The sequence below is a fragment of the Chionomys nivalis genome, chromosome 6 (genome assembly GCF_950005125.1).
Source record: "Chionomys nivalis chromosome 6, mChiNiv1.1, whole genome shotgun sequence".
In the NCBI taxonomy this organism is placed as follows: domain Eukaryota; kingdom Metazoa; phylum Chordata; class Mammalia; order Rodentia; family Cricetidae; genus Chionomys; species Chionomys nivalis.
The window spans coordinates 22,132,778-22,147,687 of NC_080091.1; the positions used below are offsets into that span (position 1 = coordinate 22,132,778).

Genomic DNA, 14,910 nt, shown 5'->3' on the forward strand with positions numbered 1-14,910 from the left:
ATGACTCTGAGGCAGGAGCGGCTCAGCTGAACTGTGCTGGTCTCAGGCAGGAACTACCATAATTACTGTAATAACAGCGCAGTTAAGGTTTCAACTGGGCAGGACACAGGCGGTACCATATTACCCCTACATGGTACAACTTAAGTTTTTAAGAAGTGCTTAACATTTTAAGAAATGCTCCTGGATAGTAAAAAAATTACAGATTCACAATAGTACAGATTCAGACACTGTTGGATGAATGTACGTAGGCTTGAGAGAGACAAAAAAATATATAAAGAATAAAGTTAATGTCTTAAAAAAAGGGTAAAGTCTTTAAAGAGACAGAGTACAGATAATTGTAGATTAAAAGAAATAAAGAAAAATAAGCCACGTAAAAATGGAAAATTCACAGAGAGTCTGGATTCTTTGTATTATTGTGTTTTCTTTAAAATTTTTGACTGTAAAGGAGCTAAGTGCAGAGAGACATCTCATTATATGGGCTGCCAAGCTAAACCAGAATGGATATAAGGGTATTATGATTTCAGAATTTGGGTCTAAGGATATGATGCTTTGGAGAGGGTCTTCTTTTGTTTTCACAGAGGATGAGACTCTGTGGATTGTGTCTATACCAATATGGTATGATAGACCACGCCCTCCTGAAAGGTTGCTGTGAACACCTTCAGAAAATTACTTCACTCAACTGCCGACTGAGATGACCCTGACACACAGGTTACACCATGAAAGATCTGAATACAGCGCCCCCATTCAGCAGGAAGCAGTTTGGAGAAAAAAGCTGCGCCCATGTTCCCAAATATTGTTTTTAAATGTTCTTTTACATTTAAAGGGGGATATGATATAGATATGAATAATTTGCATTGGTGTGGATTTGAAGGTCAATTTTGTTATATGTATATGCATATTTCTAATCTTGATTAAGGTATTGTGATTGTATAGTTCATTTAAAAATGTGATGTATATAGGTTGTTAATGGATAATTATCGATAATTGTCAAGCTTTTAGTCATGTTAGTTAGATTTTCTAGATGTGCATAGATATATTTCAGCTAGATAGGCATTCTTCATATCTTTCAAAGACTGCAGAATATGGCACTTAATGTTTTAGTAACTTAGGGATTTTCATGATAATGAGACACATCTGCTCCTGGCAGCACCAATCTACTTCAAGAAGAAGATGGGCATTGAAGAGGCTCCTTAAGGAGTTTGATAGCCATTTGGGCAAGAAACTGCTCTTGCCTGGACTGTTGCATAAACTGGACACAGAGAACCCACAGAAAGAGGACTGCTGAACTTGCCTAAAGGTGAGATGGTTTTTCGGGGTTCCTGACTCATAAAAGAGTCTGTGAGACATTCTGCAGGACACAGCAAAAAGTGACTGAACTGTCTTTGGAATTTCCTGCTTGATGAAAATGTCTGCTGGATACTATGGGCCTGAAGGCTGAAGATGGATGCCCCAACAGTACAAAAGAACTTTGGGTGACTGTCCATGCAGTGAGATGTCTCTGTCATTTCTTGAGTTTTGGATCTCTTGTTTGCTTAGGTAATATTATATCCTTCTGGAGTCTTTGATGGAGTTGAAGAATGGTTAGTTATAGTTATAGTTTTCCTTAGTTATGCTAAAAGATAAAATAGATATAAATATTGTAACTGTAATTCTTGCTTGATAACTGTTTTGCTATATGTAATCTTACTATGTTAAAGTGAAAGCCTTTCTTTTTTGTTTAAACAGAAAAAGGGAAAATGATGGAGGTGGGTCTTGTATTAATCTGTTGCTTTCATTGATTAATTAATAAAGAAACTGCCTAGGCCCATTTGATAGGCCAACCCTTAGGTGGGTGGAAGAAACAGAACAGAATGCTGGGAGAAAGAAGCCGAGTCAGTGAGTCGTCATGATTCTCCCACTCCAGACAGACGCAGGTTAAGATCTTTCCTGGTAAGCCAGCTCGTGGTGCTACACAGAATATTAGAAATGGGTTAGATCAATATGTAAGAGCTAGCCAATAAGAGGCTGGAGCTAATGGGCCAGGCAGTGTTTAAAAGAATACAGTTTACGTGTAATTATTTCGGGGCATAAGCTAGCCATGCGGGCGGCCGGGTGCCAGAGACGCAGCCCCGCCGCTCCTATTACAACGTAAGTACAGCACGTAACCAGCAAAAAAGAAAAAGAACAAAGAGCAGCAGCAGAAGTTCCACTCCGAGTGCTCAAGGACAGCTTGAATTTTATTCTGTAGGAGACAGGAACATTTTCAAAGTTCTCCCTCTTCCTGTCTTCATCCTCCGGTCACTGTCACTGCCCTCCTAAGAATCTATGTAAACAACAGACACTCTTCTAGGGGTCGGGGGTTGAGGTGTACTATTAAATCTAAGAAAAAAGTTCACATAAATGTGAATATCTCTCAGTGATCTGAAGGGTGGTAAAATTCACAGTAGTTATGATTTTAAAAGAAGACAGACCTACAAGTTACAGCCATGAGGAAGAGACTACTAATGTAGAATCAAAAGAAAGCAGAAATACCATAAATAAGTTTCATTTGTAAATTTATTATCTTTTTAAAAACAGGGATACAAAAAGCTCCAGAGAGGCACTTGGGAGAGCAGCCTTCATCTCTATGGGTAGAAGGAGGGGCTAAGGGAAAAGTGAAGAGACACAGCACTTAATGATACTACACCAGAAAACTCCATGAACCTAAAGAAAAGGGACCACAATTCAAACACAAGAAACATCCAGAAGTCAAACTAGACCTTGCCAGAGACCTTCTCCATAACTAAAAAATGAAGTAGAGAAGCAATGCTAAAAGCTGCAAGGAAAAAAAAGTCACCTCCCAAAGGGAGAAATATCATAGTAACTTCTGCAGCCCAAAAGTCAGGAAACCCTGAGTGAGTCTTTTTAAGCACAGGAAGTAAACAATTGCTAACCAAGAGCACTGTACCCAGTAACGTTATCTTTCAACACTGATCCATAGGTAAGGATATTTCAGGCAGACACAAATGAAGATAATGTGTAACAACAAAGCCAGCACAGCAGGAAATTCTTAAGGGAATTCTAACCAGAAGGGTGAATAATGAAAGAATCCACTTCCATGAGACAGCTCTCTCTCTCTGAGAAACCCACACATTCATACTCCTGGGTGTCCCTCACTTTATTTCCAAGTACCTCATTCCTTCTCTAAACCCTACCGCTGATAACCTACATTAAAAGCATCTTACTAAATGAGTACATTACCTGAAAGAACAAATGAACAAAAAGAGCTGGAAAAGAAACAGGTCTAGCCCAGTGCACCAGCTAACCCCCAAAACTAAGAGGGAAGGAAGAAAAGAAATAGCTGTAATCCAGTCAGTCAGGATCTCACAATAAAATCACAGGAAATAACAGGGTTGATTTAAAAAAAAAAAAAAAAAGAAAAAGAAAAAGCCGGGCGGTGGTGGCTCACACCTTTAATCCCAGCACTTGGGAGGCAGAGGCAGGCGGATCTCTGTGAGTTCGAGGCCAGCCTGGTCTACAAGAGCTAGTTCCAGGACAGGCTCCAAAACTACAGAGAAACCCTGTCTCGAAAAACAAAAAAAAAAAGAAAGAAAGAAAGAAAGAAAGAAAGAAAAGGAAGAAAAAAAAAACCTCAAATATAAATAAAAACTGAGACCCACTCACCTAGCAAAGATGCCTAAAAACTGAATGTCAAAGAATGCAAGCAAACAGAGGCAGTGAACAAAAAGGCAAAGCTATTTCTATAACTGAGGAAATAGATTTCAAATAAAAAAAAATCTAAAAGAGATAAAGGAGGACACTGAAGGGTCTGGAAAGATGGTTCAGCAGTTAAGAGCACTTGCTGCTCTTACAGAGAGGACCTGGGTTCAGTTCCCAGCACATACATTAGGCAACTCACAACTGCCTCCAACTCTAGTCCCAGACAATCCGATGCCCTCCTTTGGCCTCCACAGCCACCTGCACACAGGATACACAAACAAGCAAACAGAAACTCAAAAACACACATACACACAGAGGACACTGAATAAAGGGAATGATTCACCAAGAAAAACTAATAATTACAACCATTTATGCACCAAATGTGAGTGTTCCTAGTTACATAAAACAAACACTAAAAGGCATAAAGATCCCATAAGTCCTGACATAGTAACAGTGGCATGATGTGGGATTCCCCTCTGTATGCTGTGAATATATTTTATTACCATTGACTAATAAAGAAGCTGCTTTGGCCTATGACAGGATAGAATATAGCTATGCAGGAAAACTAAGCTGAATGTGGGGAGAAAGAAGACAGAGTCAGGCAGATGCCATGTAGCCGCCCAAGGAGCAAGACGTGAGATAACAAACCACAAACCTTGTGGTAAAATATAAAATACCAGAAATGGATTAATTTAAGATGTAAGAGCTAGCTATGAATACGCCTGAACCACTGGCCAAACAGTGTTATAATTAATATAGGTTTTATGTGTCAGGTTTGGGTGGCCAGGAAACAATAACACAGTCTCCATTTATAGTGGCAAGGTTCAATACCTCACTCTCATGCTTACACAGGTCTCCCAAACTTAAAAATCAGCAAAGAAATGTAAGCAACACCATAGATTGACTGAATTTAACAAATAACCACAGAATAGTCCAAACAACAGAAAGGGAATGCACATGCTTCTCAGCAGCACATGGAACTTAAACCTGTAACATCACAGTCAACAAGCACAAGAGCACACACTGAGAGAATTCCTTGTATACTACCCACTGCGGGATCAAAGCAGAATTTGGCAGTACCAGAAACATCAAAAAGATCACAAATACCTGGAGACTACACAATACAGTTATGAAGAACACTGGATCATTGAAGAAATCCGGGAAGAAATTTAAAAATTCCTAGAAACAAATGAAAATGAAAACAAAACAACCTCACTGTTCCTCTGGAATAAATGCAGAAAAGACATCCGACAAAGTTTAACACACTTTCATAATAAATGTACTGGAATAGTATGCACAGACAGACCATACCTCAAAAGAACAAAGTGCATATATAGCAAACCTACAGCCAACATTATACTATGTCAGAAACTCTGGAAACATCTCCTAAGATCTGAACCAGCTCAGGGTATCTACTATTTCTTATTCAATACAGTCCTCAAAAATCTTAGCTAAATCCCCAAGACAAAAGAAAGACAGAAAATGATAAAACTAAGAAAGGAAGATGTTATTTCTATTTTCTAATAACAATTCTATACTCAAAATCCTTACAGATGCTATCAGAAAACTTTTAGAATACTTTCAATGAAGTTACAGGGTACAAAATTTCAACATACAAAAATGAAACAAATAAAAGCAGTAGCTTTCATAAATATCAATAACAAAGTTGCTGAGAAACAAATTAGGAAAATTAGCTGGGCATGCTGGCATGTGCCTTTAATTCCAGCACTTGGGAGGCAAACGCAGGTGGATCTTATAAGTTCAAGGCCAGCATAGTCTACAAATGAACAGCCAGGGCTGTTACACAGAGAAAATCTGTCTCCAAAAACAAAACAAAACAAAAAACCAAAAAATAAATTTAAAAAATTAATAATAGGAAAATATACCCAATCACAACAGCTCAAAAAAATAAATTAAGTACCTAGGAATAAATCTAACCAAGGAAGTCAAAGATTTTTCAATGAAAACTTTAAGGCGTTTGAAAAAGAAATTTAAAAGACACTATATGAAGAAAAGACCTTCCTTGTTCCTGGACTGGCAGAATTAATATTGTGAAACGGTTATACAACTACAAACAATCTCAAATTCAACATAATACCCATCAAAATTCCAATCACATTCTTCACAGAACTTATTTTTTCTTCTAGTTCTGAGAAGAATAAATTCATATGGAAACACAAAAAAAAAAAAAACACACACAGCCAAAGTAATCCTTAGCTGAAAGAACACTTATGGCAGGTATCAAAACAGTTGAGCTCAAATTATACTATAGAGCCATAGTGGTATAGGCAGCACAGTACTGGCACAAAAATGGAATTTAGGCCAATGAAACAGAATATAGGACAAAGAAATAAACCCACACAGTTATGGCCACCTAATTTCTGACAAACCCAAGCCATCAAAAATGTACGCTGGAATCTGGAGAGATGGCTCAGTGGTTAAGAGCACTGACTGCTCTTCCAGAGGACCTGGGTTCAATTCCCAGCACCCACATGGCAGCTCACAACTTTCTGAACATTCAGTCGCAGGGGATCTGACGTCTTCACACCAATGCACATAAAAAAAGTTAAACCATAAAAAATGTACGCTGGAAAAAAGACAACCTATTCAACAAATGATGCAGGTGAAACTGGATATTCACCTGCAAAAGAATGAAAATAGGCTCATATCGCTCACACTAAACAAAAACCAAAGCACATCAATTAATTTAAAACCTGACATGCTGAGGCTGTTGAGGGAAAACAGGGAACACACATCAAGATCTTAGACACAGGAAAACAGGGAACACACATCAAGATCTTAGACACAGGAAAACAGGGAACATACATCAAGATCTTAGACACAGGAAAACAGGGACACACATCAAGATCTTAGACACAGGAAAACAGGGACATACATCAAGATCTTAGACACAGGAAAACAGGGAACATACATCAAGATCTTAGACACAGGAAAACAGGGACATACATCAAGATCTTAGACACAGGAAAACAGGGAACATACATCAAGATCTTAGACACAGGAAAACAGGGGACATACATCAAGATCTTAGACACAGGAAAACAGGGAACATACATCAAGATCTTAGACACAGGAAAACAGGAACATACATCAAGATCTTAGACACAGGAAAACAGGGAACATACATCAAGATCTTAGACACAGGAAAACAGGGAACATACATCAAGATCTTAGACACAGGAAAACAGGGACATACATCAAGATCTTAGACACAGGAAAACAGGGAACATACATCAAGATCTTAGACACAGGAAAACAGGGGACATACATCAAGATCTTAGACACAGGAAAACAGGGAACATACATCAAGATCTTAGACACAGGAAAACAGGAACATACATCAAGATCTTAGACACAGGAAAACAGGGAACATACATCAAGATCTTAGACACAGGAAAACAGGGAACATACATCAAGATCTTAGACACAGGAAAACAGGGGACATACATCAAGATCTTAGACACAGGAAAACAGGGAACATACATCAAGATCTTAGACACAGGAAAACAGGGAACATACATCAAGATCTTAGACACAGGAAAACAGGGGACATACATCAAGATCTTAGACACAGGAAAACAGGGAACACACATCAAGATCTTAGACACAGGAAAACAGGAACATACATCAAGATCTTAGACACAGGAAAACAGGGAACATACATCAAGATCTTAGACACAGGAAAACAGGGAACATACATCAAGATCTTAGACACAGGAAAACAGGGAACATACATCAAGATCTTAGACACAGGAAAACAGGGAACATACATCAAGATCTTAGACACAGGAAAACAGGAACATACATCAAGATCTTAGACACAGGAAAACAGGGAACATACATCAAGATCTTAGACACAGGAAAACAGGGAACATACATCAAGATCTTAGACACAGGAAAACAGGAACATACATCAAGATCTTAGACACAGGAAAGACCCTGTTGAACAAACTTCCAATTGTACTGGAAATGACTCCCAAGCATTAACAAATATGAAATTTAAACAGTTTCCACACAGCAAAGGAAACTATCAGTAGAATGAAGAGAGAGCCTACAGACAGCGAGAATTTTTGCTGGCTATACTTTAGACAGGAGACTGACATTAGAACACATGAAGAGTAAAAATTAGATACCAAAATCTAAAACTGTTGATCAATAAATAGAATAATTGATAAATGGTTTGAAAGAGAGAAAAAAAGACAGACCAAACATACTTTAAGAAGTGTTCAACATCTTTAGCCATCAGAAAAATGCAAATTAAAACTACTTTGAGGTGCTAGCTCAACCAAGTCAGAATTAAGAAAAAAGATAACAAATGCCGCCAGGGATATGGGAAGAGAAAGCCCTATTCATGTGGTAGATGTGTAACCTAGCGCAGTGATTAAAGAATCAGTATGACGGTTTCTCAAAAATTAAAAATAGAACTAGTCATATGACCTAGCTATAGTATTCCTGGGCATACATGCAAAGGACTCAACAGCCTGCCCTAGAGAGATACCTGCAGATCCATGTTTAGTGCTGAATTAGTCAAAATAGCAAGGAAATGGAACCAACATTCCACCAATAGATGAAGGAATAATGAAAATGTGATATATAATATATAAACACAAGAGAATTTTAACTACAATGAAAAGTGAAATAATGAAATTTGCAGGAAAATGGATGAACCTGGAAAGCATACTAAGCAAAAACTCAGAAATTCTGACAAAAATTACACACTCTCTCTCCTCTGCAGACCCTTGCTTGCTTATATGTGAACGGTGTGAGTGTGGGGACAGACTGTGAGACTGGGAAGGAGCCGGAGCGTGAGGGGAGAGGCGCGAAGGAAGTGGGTGGCCAACAGTCATAAGCACAAGAAAAGAAACTGAAGGTACAAGGGAGTGTCAGGGAAATGGGGTAACAAGGGAGGGGAGAAAAAACAAAAGCAAATTTTGTTTCAAAATGCCATAATGAATCCTAATACTGTACAGGCTAATTAAATATTTTACATAAAAATAAAGAGGTAAAAATCATTTATCTGAAGAAATCTTTAAAGTATAATATATAATAAAAATGACAAAATTAGACACATATAATATACAAATATATACATAGAAATATATTTTCTCAGAAGAGCAGAACAGTCTCACTGGTCAAAAACAGTCAATTGAAAGATTCTTACGAGGCAAAATTAAACTGAATGTCTATGCTTCATTACCTTAGGTACTTGTTCCAGATCTGTCCTGGATTTATCTATCAAAAAAAGTAAAGGGGAAATAGAAATTTTCATATCTGTTTTCATTTTTTATTCATAAATATATTTTGAAGAATTTATCATTACACTAGGCTAAGTAGGTAAATCAATTTTGTCCTTAAAGTGTCCCTCAATCTACCTATGATTTCCACTATAGTAGGTCACAATGAACAAGATAAACGCTGCAGGTAAACTTACCAGTTAGTAACAAACAGCTAAGTCCATCTCAAATCTTTCTGATGCTCTTTTCATTAAGTTTTTGTAAAATTAGGTATGCTATATGGTTTTAGAAACTATATTAAATTCTAAAATAGTAAGATGGGGTTTTGTTGGTGTTATTGCTGCTGCTAATTACTTTTGTTTTTGAGACAAGATTTTACTTCATCACCCAAGTTGGCCTGGAACTTCTTATGTAGTCCAAGCTTTCCTCAAACTCTGAATTCTCTTGTCTCAGCTGCTCAAGTTCTAGGGTTATAATTGTGTATCACCAAACTCAATTAGAAATATTACTTTTATTTTATTAAAGATATCTACCATTTTATCCCAAATTTTTGGTCAAAGACTGACTTTTGATAGCATATTTATTTTCTTTTCTGACATCTTCTTTTATGTCCAATAAATTCTGTCTTCATCCTGCCAAGCTAATCTCTGATGAGGTATCTCTTTTCTCAAATTGTCCCTCAACACTTAAGACTCCACCCCCACGTCTCATCTGTAAATCTGCTTTATCAATCACTTTGTCTCTCCATAAGCTTCAAATTCTTTCCTTAAATGAAGTTTTTCAACTCTACATAAAAATATGCTCAATTCTCTTCTATTTACAAAACTGAGAAGATAAAACCTAGAACCAGGAGTGGCTTGAAGCAAGGGAGCCACCTCAGGGGCAAAACTTAAGGAAAATACTGGTGTTAGGCGTTATGCAAATATCTCTCCTGCCTCATCCACTCAGTCAGTACCTTAACTCGTCTTCAATTTCATCCCTACTGAGTCTGCATCTCTTGCCTATATACCCCCTTCTTATGGAGTATCAAGGTGTCTGTAACCACTATTCTGCTCTAAAGGCTCACTCTAAAAATCTGTCAAATTCTAGACTTCTCAGCATGCAATAAACTTTCTGACATTGTAAACTTTCCTAGCTTTTCATTTCTAATGTGGAAGTCTCTGTTGATCCTATTATAGTTCCTCTGATACCAACCACCATGCCTACATTTCAGCCTACATTCCTCATTCCTGAGCTCTAGGTGTCAACCAGATGTGTCTTTCATTGCAGACTGGCAGCTAAACTAGCCTCCAGCTCTTCCAGAGTCCTCCCTGCCTCTCTCCCTGAATTGGATTCCTCATGTAGACAGCTGTCCAAGCATGAAATATAGGAATTATCACTGACACCTTATTCCATTACCACACTGACTGACCATTAAGACCTGTGCCTAGGCTACTTGGCTTTCTGTTCTCATTTCTTCTCTATTTCCACTCTGTTACTGAGGCCACATCATTTCTTACCTATATTACCGTAAGAGCCTCCAATTATCTTCTTGTCTAAAGTCTTACCATCATATAATACCTTATTATTAACTGTTTTCATTAGGAAATGTACAACTGTAAATCTAACCATGTTTGGCTAAAAATATTTTATAGTTCTATATTGCCTATAGAAAGAATAAAATTCCTGAGCAAGACATACAAAAATCTCTGTGACCTGACCCCTGCCTGTCCTTTCACCTCATTTCTTACTCCCAATAGAACAACATGTGAGAGGCTTGCAAATCTCGACATGCTTTGTCCTCCCTTGACTTTATGGCTCTGTATGTACTGTTCATATGTGTGTGTGTTCATATTCATCCCTAGGAAATACATAAGCCCTACCAAATACATAAATGTTTCACACTAGCTAATCTAAAACACAGGTCACAATCATCAACTATGGGTCCCTTTCTTAAGCTTAGCAAGAAAGGATGTGTGTGCAATTTTATAAAGCTAAAGTGACTAACATATAGTTCTGCAAATATTGGTTTATTTCCTTAAATTCCTTGAAAGCTAAGACAATTTCTTACTCTTATTTTTAAGCAACAAACAATGCACCAAACATCAAGCAATTACATATTTGTCAAACTGAAGGATTTTTTTTTTTTTTTTTTTTTTTGGTTTTTCGAGACAGGGTTTCTCTGTGGTTTTGGAGCCTGTCCTGGAACTAGCTCTTGTAGACCAGGCTGGTCTCAAACTCACAGAGATCCGCCTGCCTCTGCCTCCCAAGTGCTGGGATTAAAAGCGTGCGCCACCACCGCCCGGCAAACTGAAGGATTATACTATCACAGTCATGCGCATTCTCTAAGAAACTTTGTAAAAAAGATTATGGCTTTAAACTGTAAAACCATTTACTAGAAATAAAAGCTAGGAATACAGCCTAGCAAACACAAGGCCCAGGTTTTAATCCCCAGTACCACAAAATACACAAATAATTTACTAAAAAGAAAAACTGTACATATGATAGGAAACAAAGTTTCAACATTAACAATTGTTCTTTAATAGTGGAGCTGTGCTCATTATCTAGAGTGGCGTATATACGTACCATGAATATGTAAAAGAGTCCTGTCAAAGGTATCTTTAGGAGGACAAATATTCTTGCATCTCTCATGAATCTTCTCTCTCTAATTAAAATACAATGAATAATAAGCAATGCTATGTGGAAACATGATTATTCAAAACATCAACATGTTTTATAACATAATTATACCAAATTACCTCTGAAACTTAATATAATCACTGGCCTCTGAACTTAAATACAAATTAAAAACCAAACCAAATACCACTATGGAGGGACAGAGATACAGCTCAGTAGTAGGCACATGGCCTAGCTTATGTAAAGCACTGGATTCTACCCACGCAACAAAATAATAAGAGTTTCTTTTCAAGAATGTCATTAAAAAAGACACATGGGACGTGAAGACAGGGAAACACTTAGCCTATAGTGTTCAAAGTTCTAGGAGTATTCTGCCAGTTACTTACAGATTGTTTGGCAAAGTGGCTATTCCACTCTGTATTCCTACCAGCAATGAATGAGAGCTTCTATTGCTCCACATCCATGCCAGCACTGGTTCTGTCAGTGATTTAGATTTCTGTCACATTAACAATACACAGTAGCACCTCTTCATTTCAACTTGCAATTTGTAGGTTGTTTATAAAAATACTTGAGACATTATACAAATTAAATATCAGTAATATAGCCATACTCATCCTATTTCCACAAAATCAACAACGTAAATAACTGAAATAAAATCAGTTATATTTAAATTAAATTTAAAAATATTAAAAGTAGCAATTATTAAAATATAAATACATATTGATTTAGGTAATAATAGCTCATACCTATAATCCCAGTTACTAAAGAGGCTGAGGTGGAAAGACCAGTTGAGGCCAGTTGAACAACACAGTGAGGTTAGAGTTCAGTATACACGTGCACACACAGACACACAAAGTACAGTCAGCCTTTGTTAGTATATACATATTTCCCACTATGTCATTTGACTTTTTTAAAGACTGAACTGGTAATTGGGATATTAGTAATAGTCACTTGCTAAGTTAAAAGTGAGTAACAGTCCATTTCAAACTCTGTGTTCAATTCTTGCTTTCGGAAAGAGCAATTTAAAGAAGTATACTGAGATGGGTGTGGATCAGCCTCAGTACTCAGGGCATACAGGCAGACAGTGTTCTGTAAGTTTGCTCTGGAAGTTTGAGGCCAGCCTGATCTATATAGCAAGTTCCAGGCCAGCCAGGGCTACAGAGTGAGACCCTGTCTCAAAAGAAATAGAAATAGTGGAGGAGGAGAAGGAGAAGGCTGAATTGAACATTTATTTGGATACAGTGAAGGTGTCTGCTGAAGGTGGGATGCTCTGTTGCAGTAAACTGGAGATACGGGAAAAGTTCTACTCTGGATATTTTTTCCTTGGGAACTTTATTAGCAAACAATCTCCCAAGTGATTTAAGCATAACTGTACATGTTCTTTTTCTCTCAAGCATCTGGGATGGGGAAGGGGGACTATACTAGCAATTTACAACATTTCCTGAGTTGGCTCTCTCCTTTTTCTACTTGTATTTAAAATAAAATTCATAAAGAAATATCTGGAACATTGTTTCAAACCTGTCTCCTGTCAAGTATGGTAATGTACTCCCATAGGCAAAAGCGGCAGATTTCTGGATTTGAGGTCAGTCTGGTCTACATAGTGAGATCCAAGCCAGCTAGGGCTAGAATAAGACCTTGTCTCAAAAAACAAAACATCAGCAATTAATTGAGAATGGAAAGTGATATTCTCTTTCCACCTCCCCAAATTTTAATATATTTATGCTGATTTTTGTCTTTCTCTTCTAGCGGTCTTTGAAGTCCACCAACACTTTCTGTAACTACAGTCACTGATGAAGTCAGTCAGACATGTAGAATCACCACCTCCAATGCCTAAACCTGACAGTATCCCAACCTCAAAAACACAGAGCAATGATAATGTTCTTATGGTCAGAGCCCGCCACTGAGAAGCCTGAGGGTTCCACACAGTACTCAAGATTAGGAAACAGATGAGTGAAAGGGAAGATGTGTGTTTCCCTTGGCCTCATACATTCTCTAGAAGCCAATGGAAGGAGAAAATGGATTTGGTCTACAGGAAGCCAAATGTGTGTATAGTAAGGGACAATGGAATCTCCTTCTGTATAGACTCCCCACTTCTAGCACCAAATCCTGTAACAAATCATAACAAAGAAGACCCAACAATTAATGCTCAGATCTCAGAGTGAGTCACCATCTTTCATGACTATCATCACCAGAAAAGGATGCAGTAAGCTGAGGCAGGGTAGCATATGTGAAGTTCTTTTTGTCTCAGTGAGCATGTTGGCAAGAGAGAGGAATCAGTTTCTGCGGCTGTGCCTTGAACATGTCTAGGACAGTCTCATTGCCTTCAATGTCCTCAGGAAGTTCAACTGTACATCTTTTACAAACTAATTCTAACATAATATAGAGTATTTTCCTGTTACTGCTATCACATAAGCAGATCTTTGCCTAAGCTTAGATTCCAGTCTGGACATACCTAGAGGTCTTGGCCACACCAGGGGCTCTGATCAGCACAATGGGTCTGCCAAACTCATCCAAAGCTCCCTCTTCACATACATTATTCACCTAAAAGGATGACTCTATTGCTTGAAACAGAAAGCTTAGGAAATCATTCCCAAGAGAACAGAGGTCTTTAGGTGGGCAATCCTTATTGTTCCCAAAATCAACAAATAGAAGCACAAGGTGTCAAGATATAAGTTCCACCCCAGGAAAGATTTATACACAAGGATATTGTTACAGCATCTTTGGCAAGCCCAGCCAAATCTTCAGACAGAATGTTCTCATGGTCATAGTCATCTTATTGATGACTGTGGAGCCGATAATTTGGATCCAGAAGTTGTTAGAATGTTAAAAACAGAAAACGAGACAACTGGGTACTGAAGTCACAACTGGGGATTTCCAAATACAGAAGCCTCTGGACTTGTCTGGGCTCGACTTCAGGAAGATGTCATTGTTAGGTGTATCTCAGGATCCCCTTTTGTTCTTTTTTTTTTTTTTTTGAGACAGGGTTTCTCTGTAGTTTTGGAACTAGCTCTTGTAGACCAGGCTGGCCTAGAACTCACAGAGATCCGCCTGCCTCTGCCTCCCGAGTGCTGGGATTAAAGGCGTGCACCACCACCGCCCGGCCCCCCTTTTGTTCTTACAACAGCAGCATCACCCCTTACATGTAGGGAAGAAACTCCTGTCTTGTGATAAAACAATTTTCCACAACACTTCTTCTCTATCTTTGCCTGGCTCTGTCACTTCATCTTTCCACACTGACTGGCTGCTTACACTAGACCTTGAGTTCTGCACAAATGGAGAATTCTCTTTAAAGCTCTTCGTCTTCTCAAACTGCCCCCAGTTTCAAATGTTGTCTGCTGCAATGGCCTCTGTATTCCTGAGA

The 14,910-nt window shown here is 38.1% G+C and overlaps 1 protein-coding gene across 4 annotated transcripts in view; it reads right to left on the minus strand.

Moving 5' to 3' along the window:
• Vps54 (VPS54 subunit of GARP complex) overlaps positions 1 to 14,910 on the minus strand; it is an 82,810-nt gene that overhangs the window by 52,835 nt on the left and 15,065 nt on the right. For all 4 annotated transcript variants that reach the window (XM_057771245.1, XM_057771244.1, XM_057771247.1 and 1 more), the window contains 2 exons: positions 11,499 to 11,577; positions 8,897 to 8,931 (listed from right to left, as the gene is read on the minus strand). In XM_057771245.1, the coding sequence (XP_057627228.1) occupies positions 8,897 to 8,931; positions 11,499 to 11,577 (114 nt within the window). The remainder of the gene's footprint in view (positions 1 to 8,896; positions 8,932 to 11,498; positions 11,578 to 14,910) is intronic.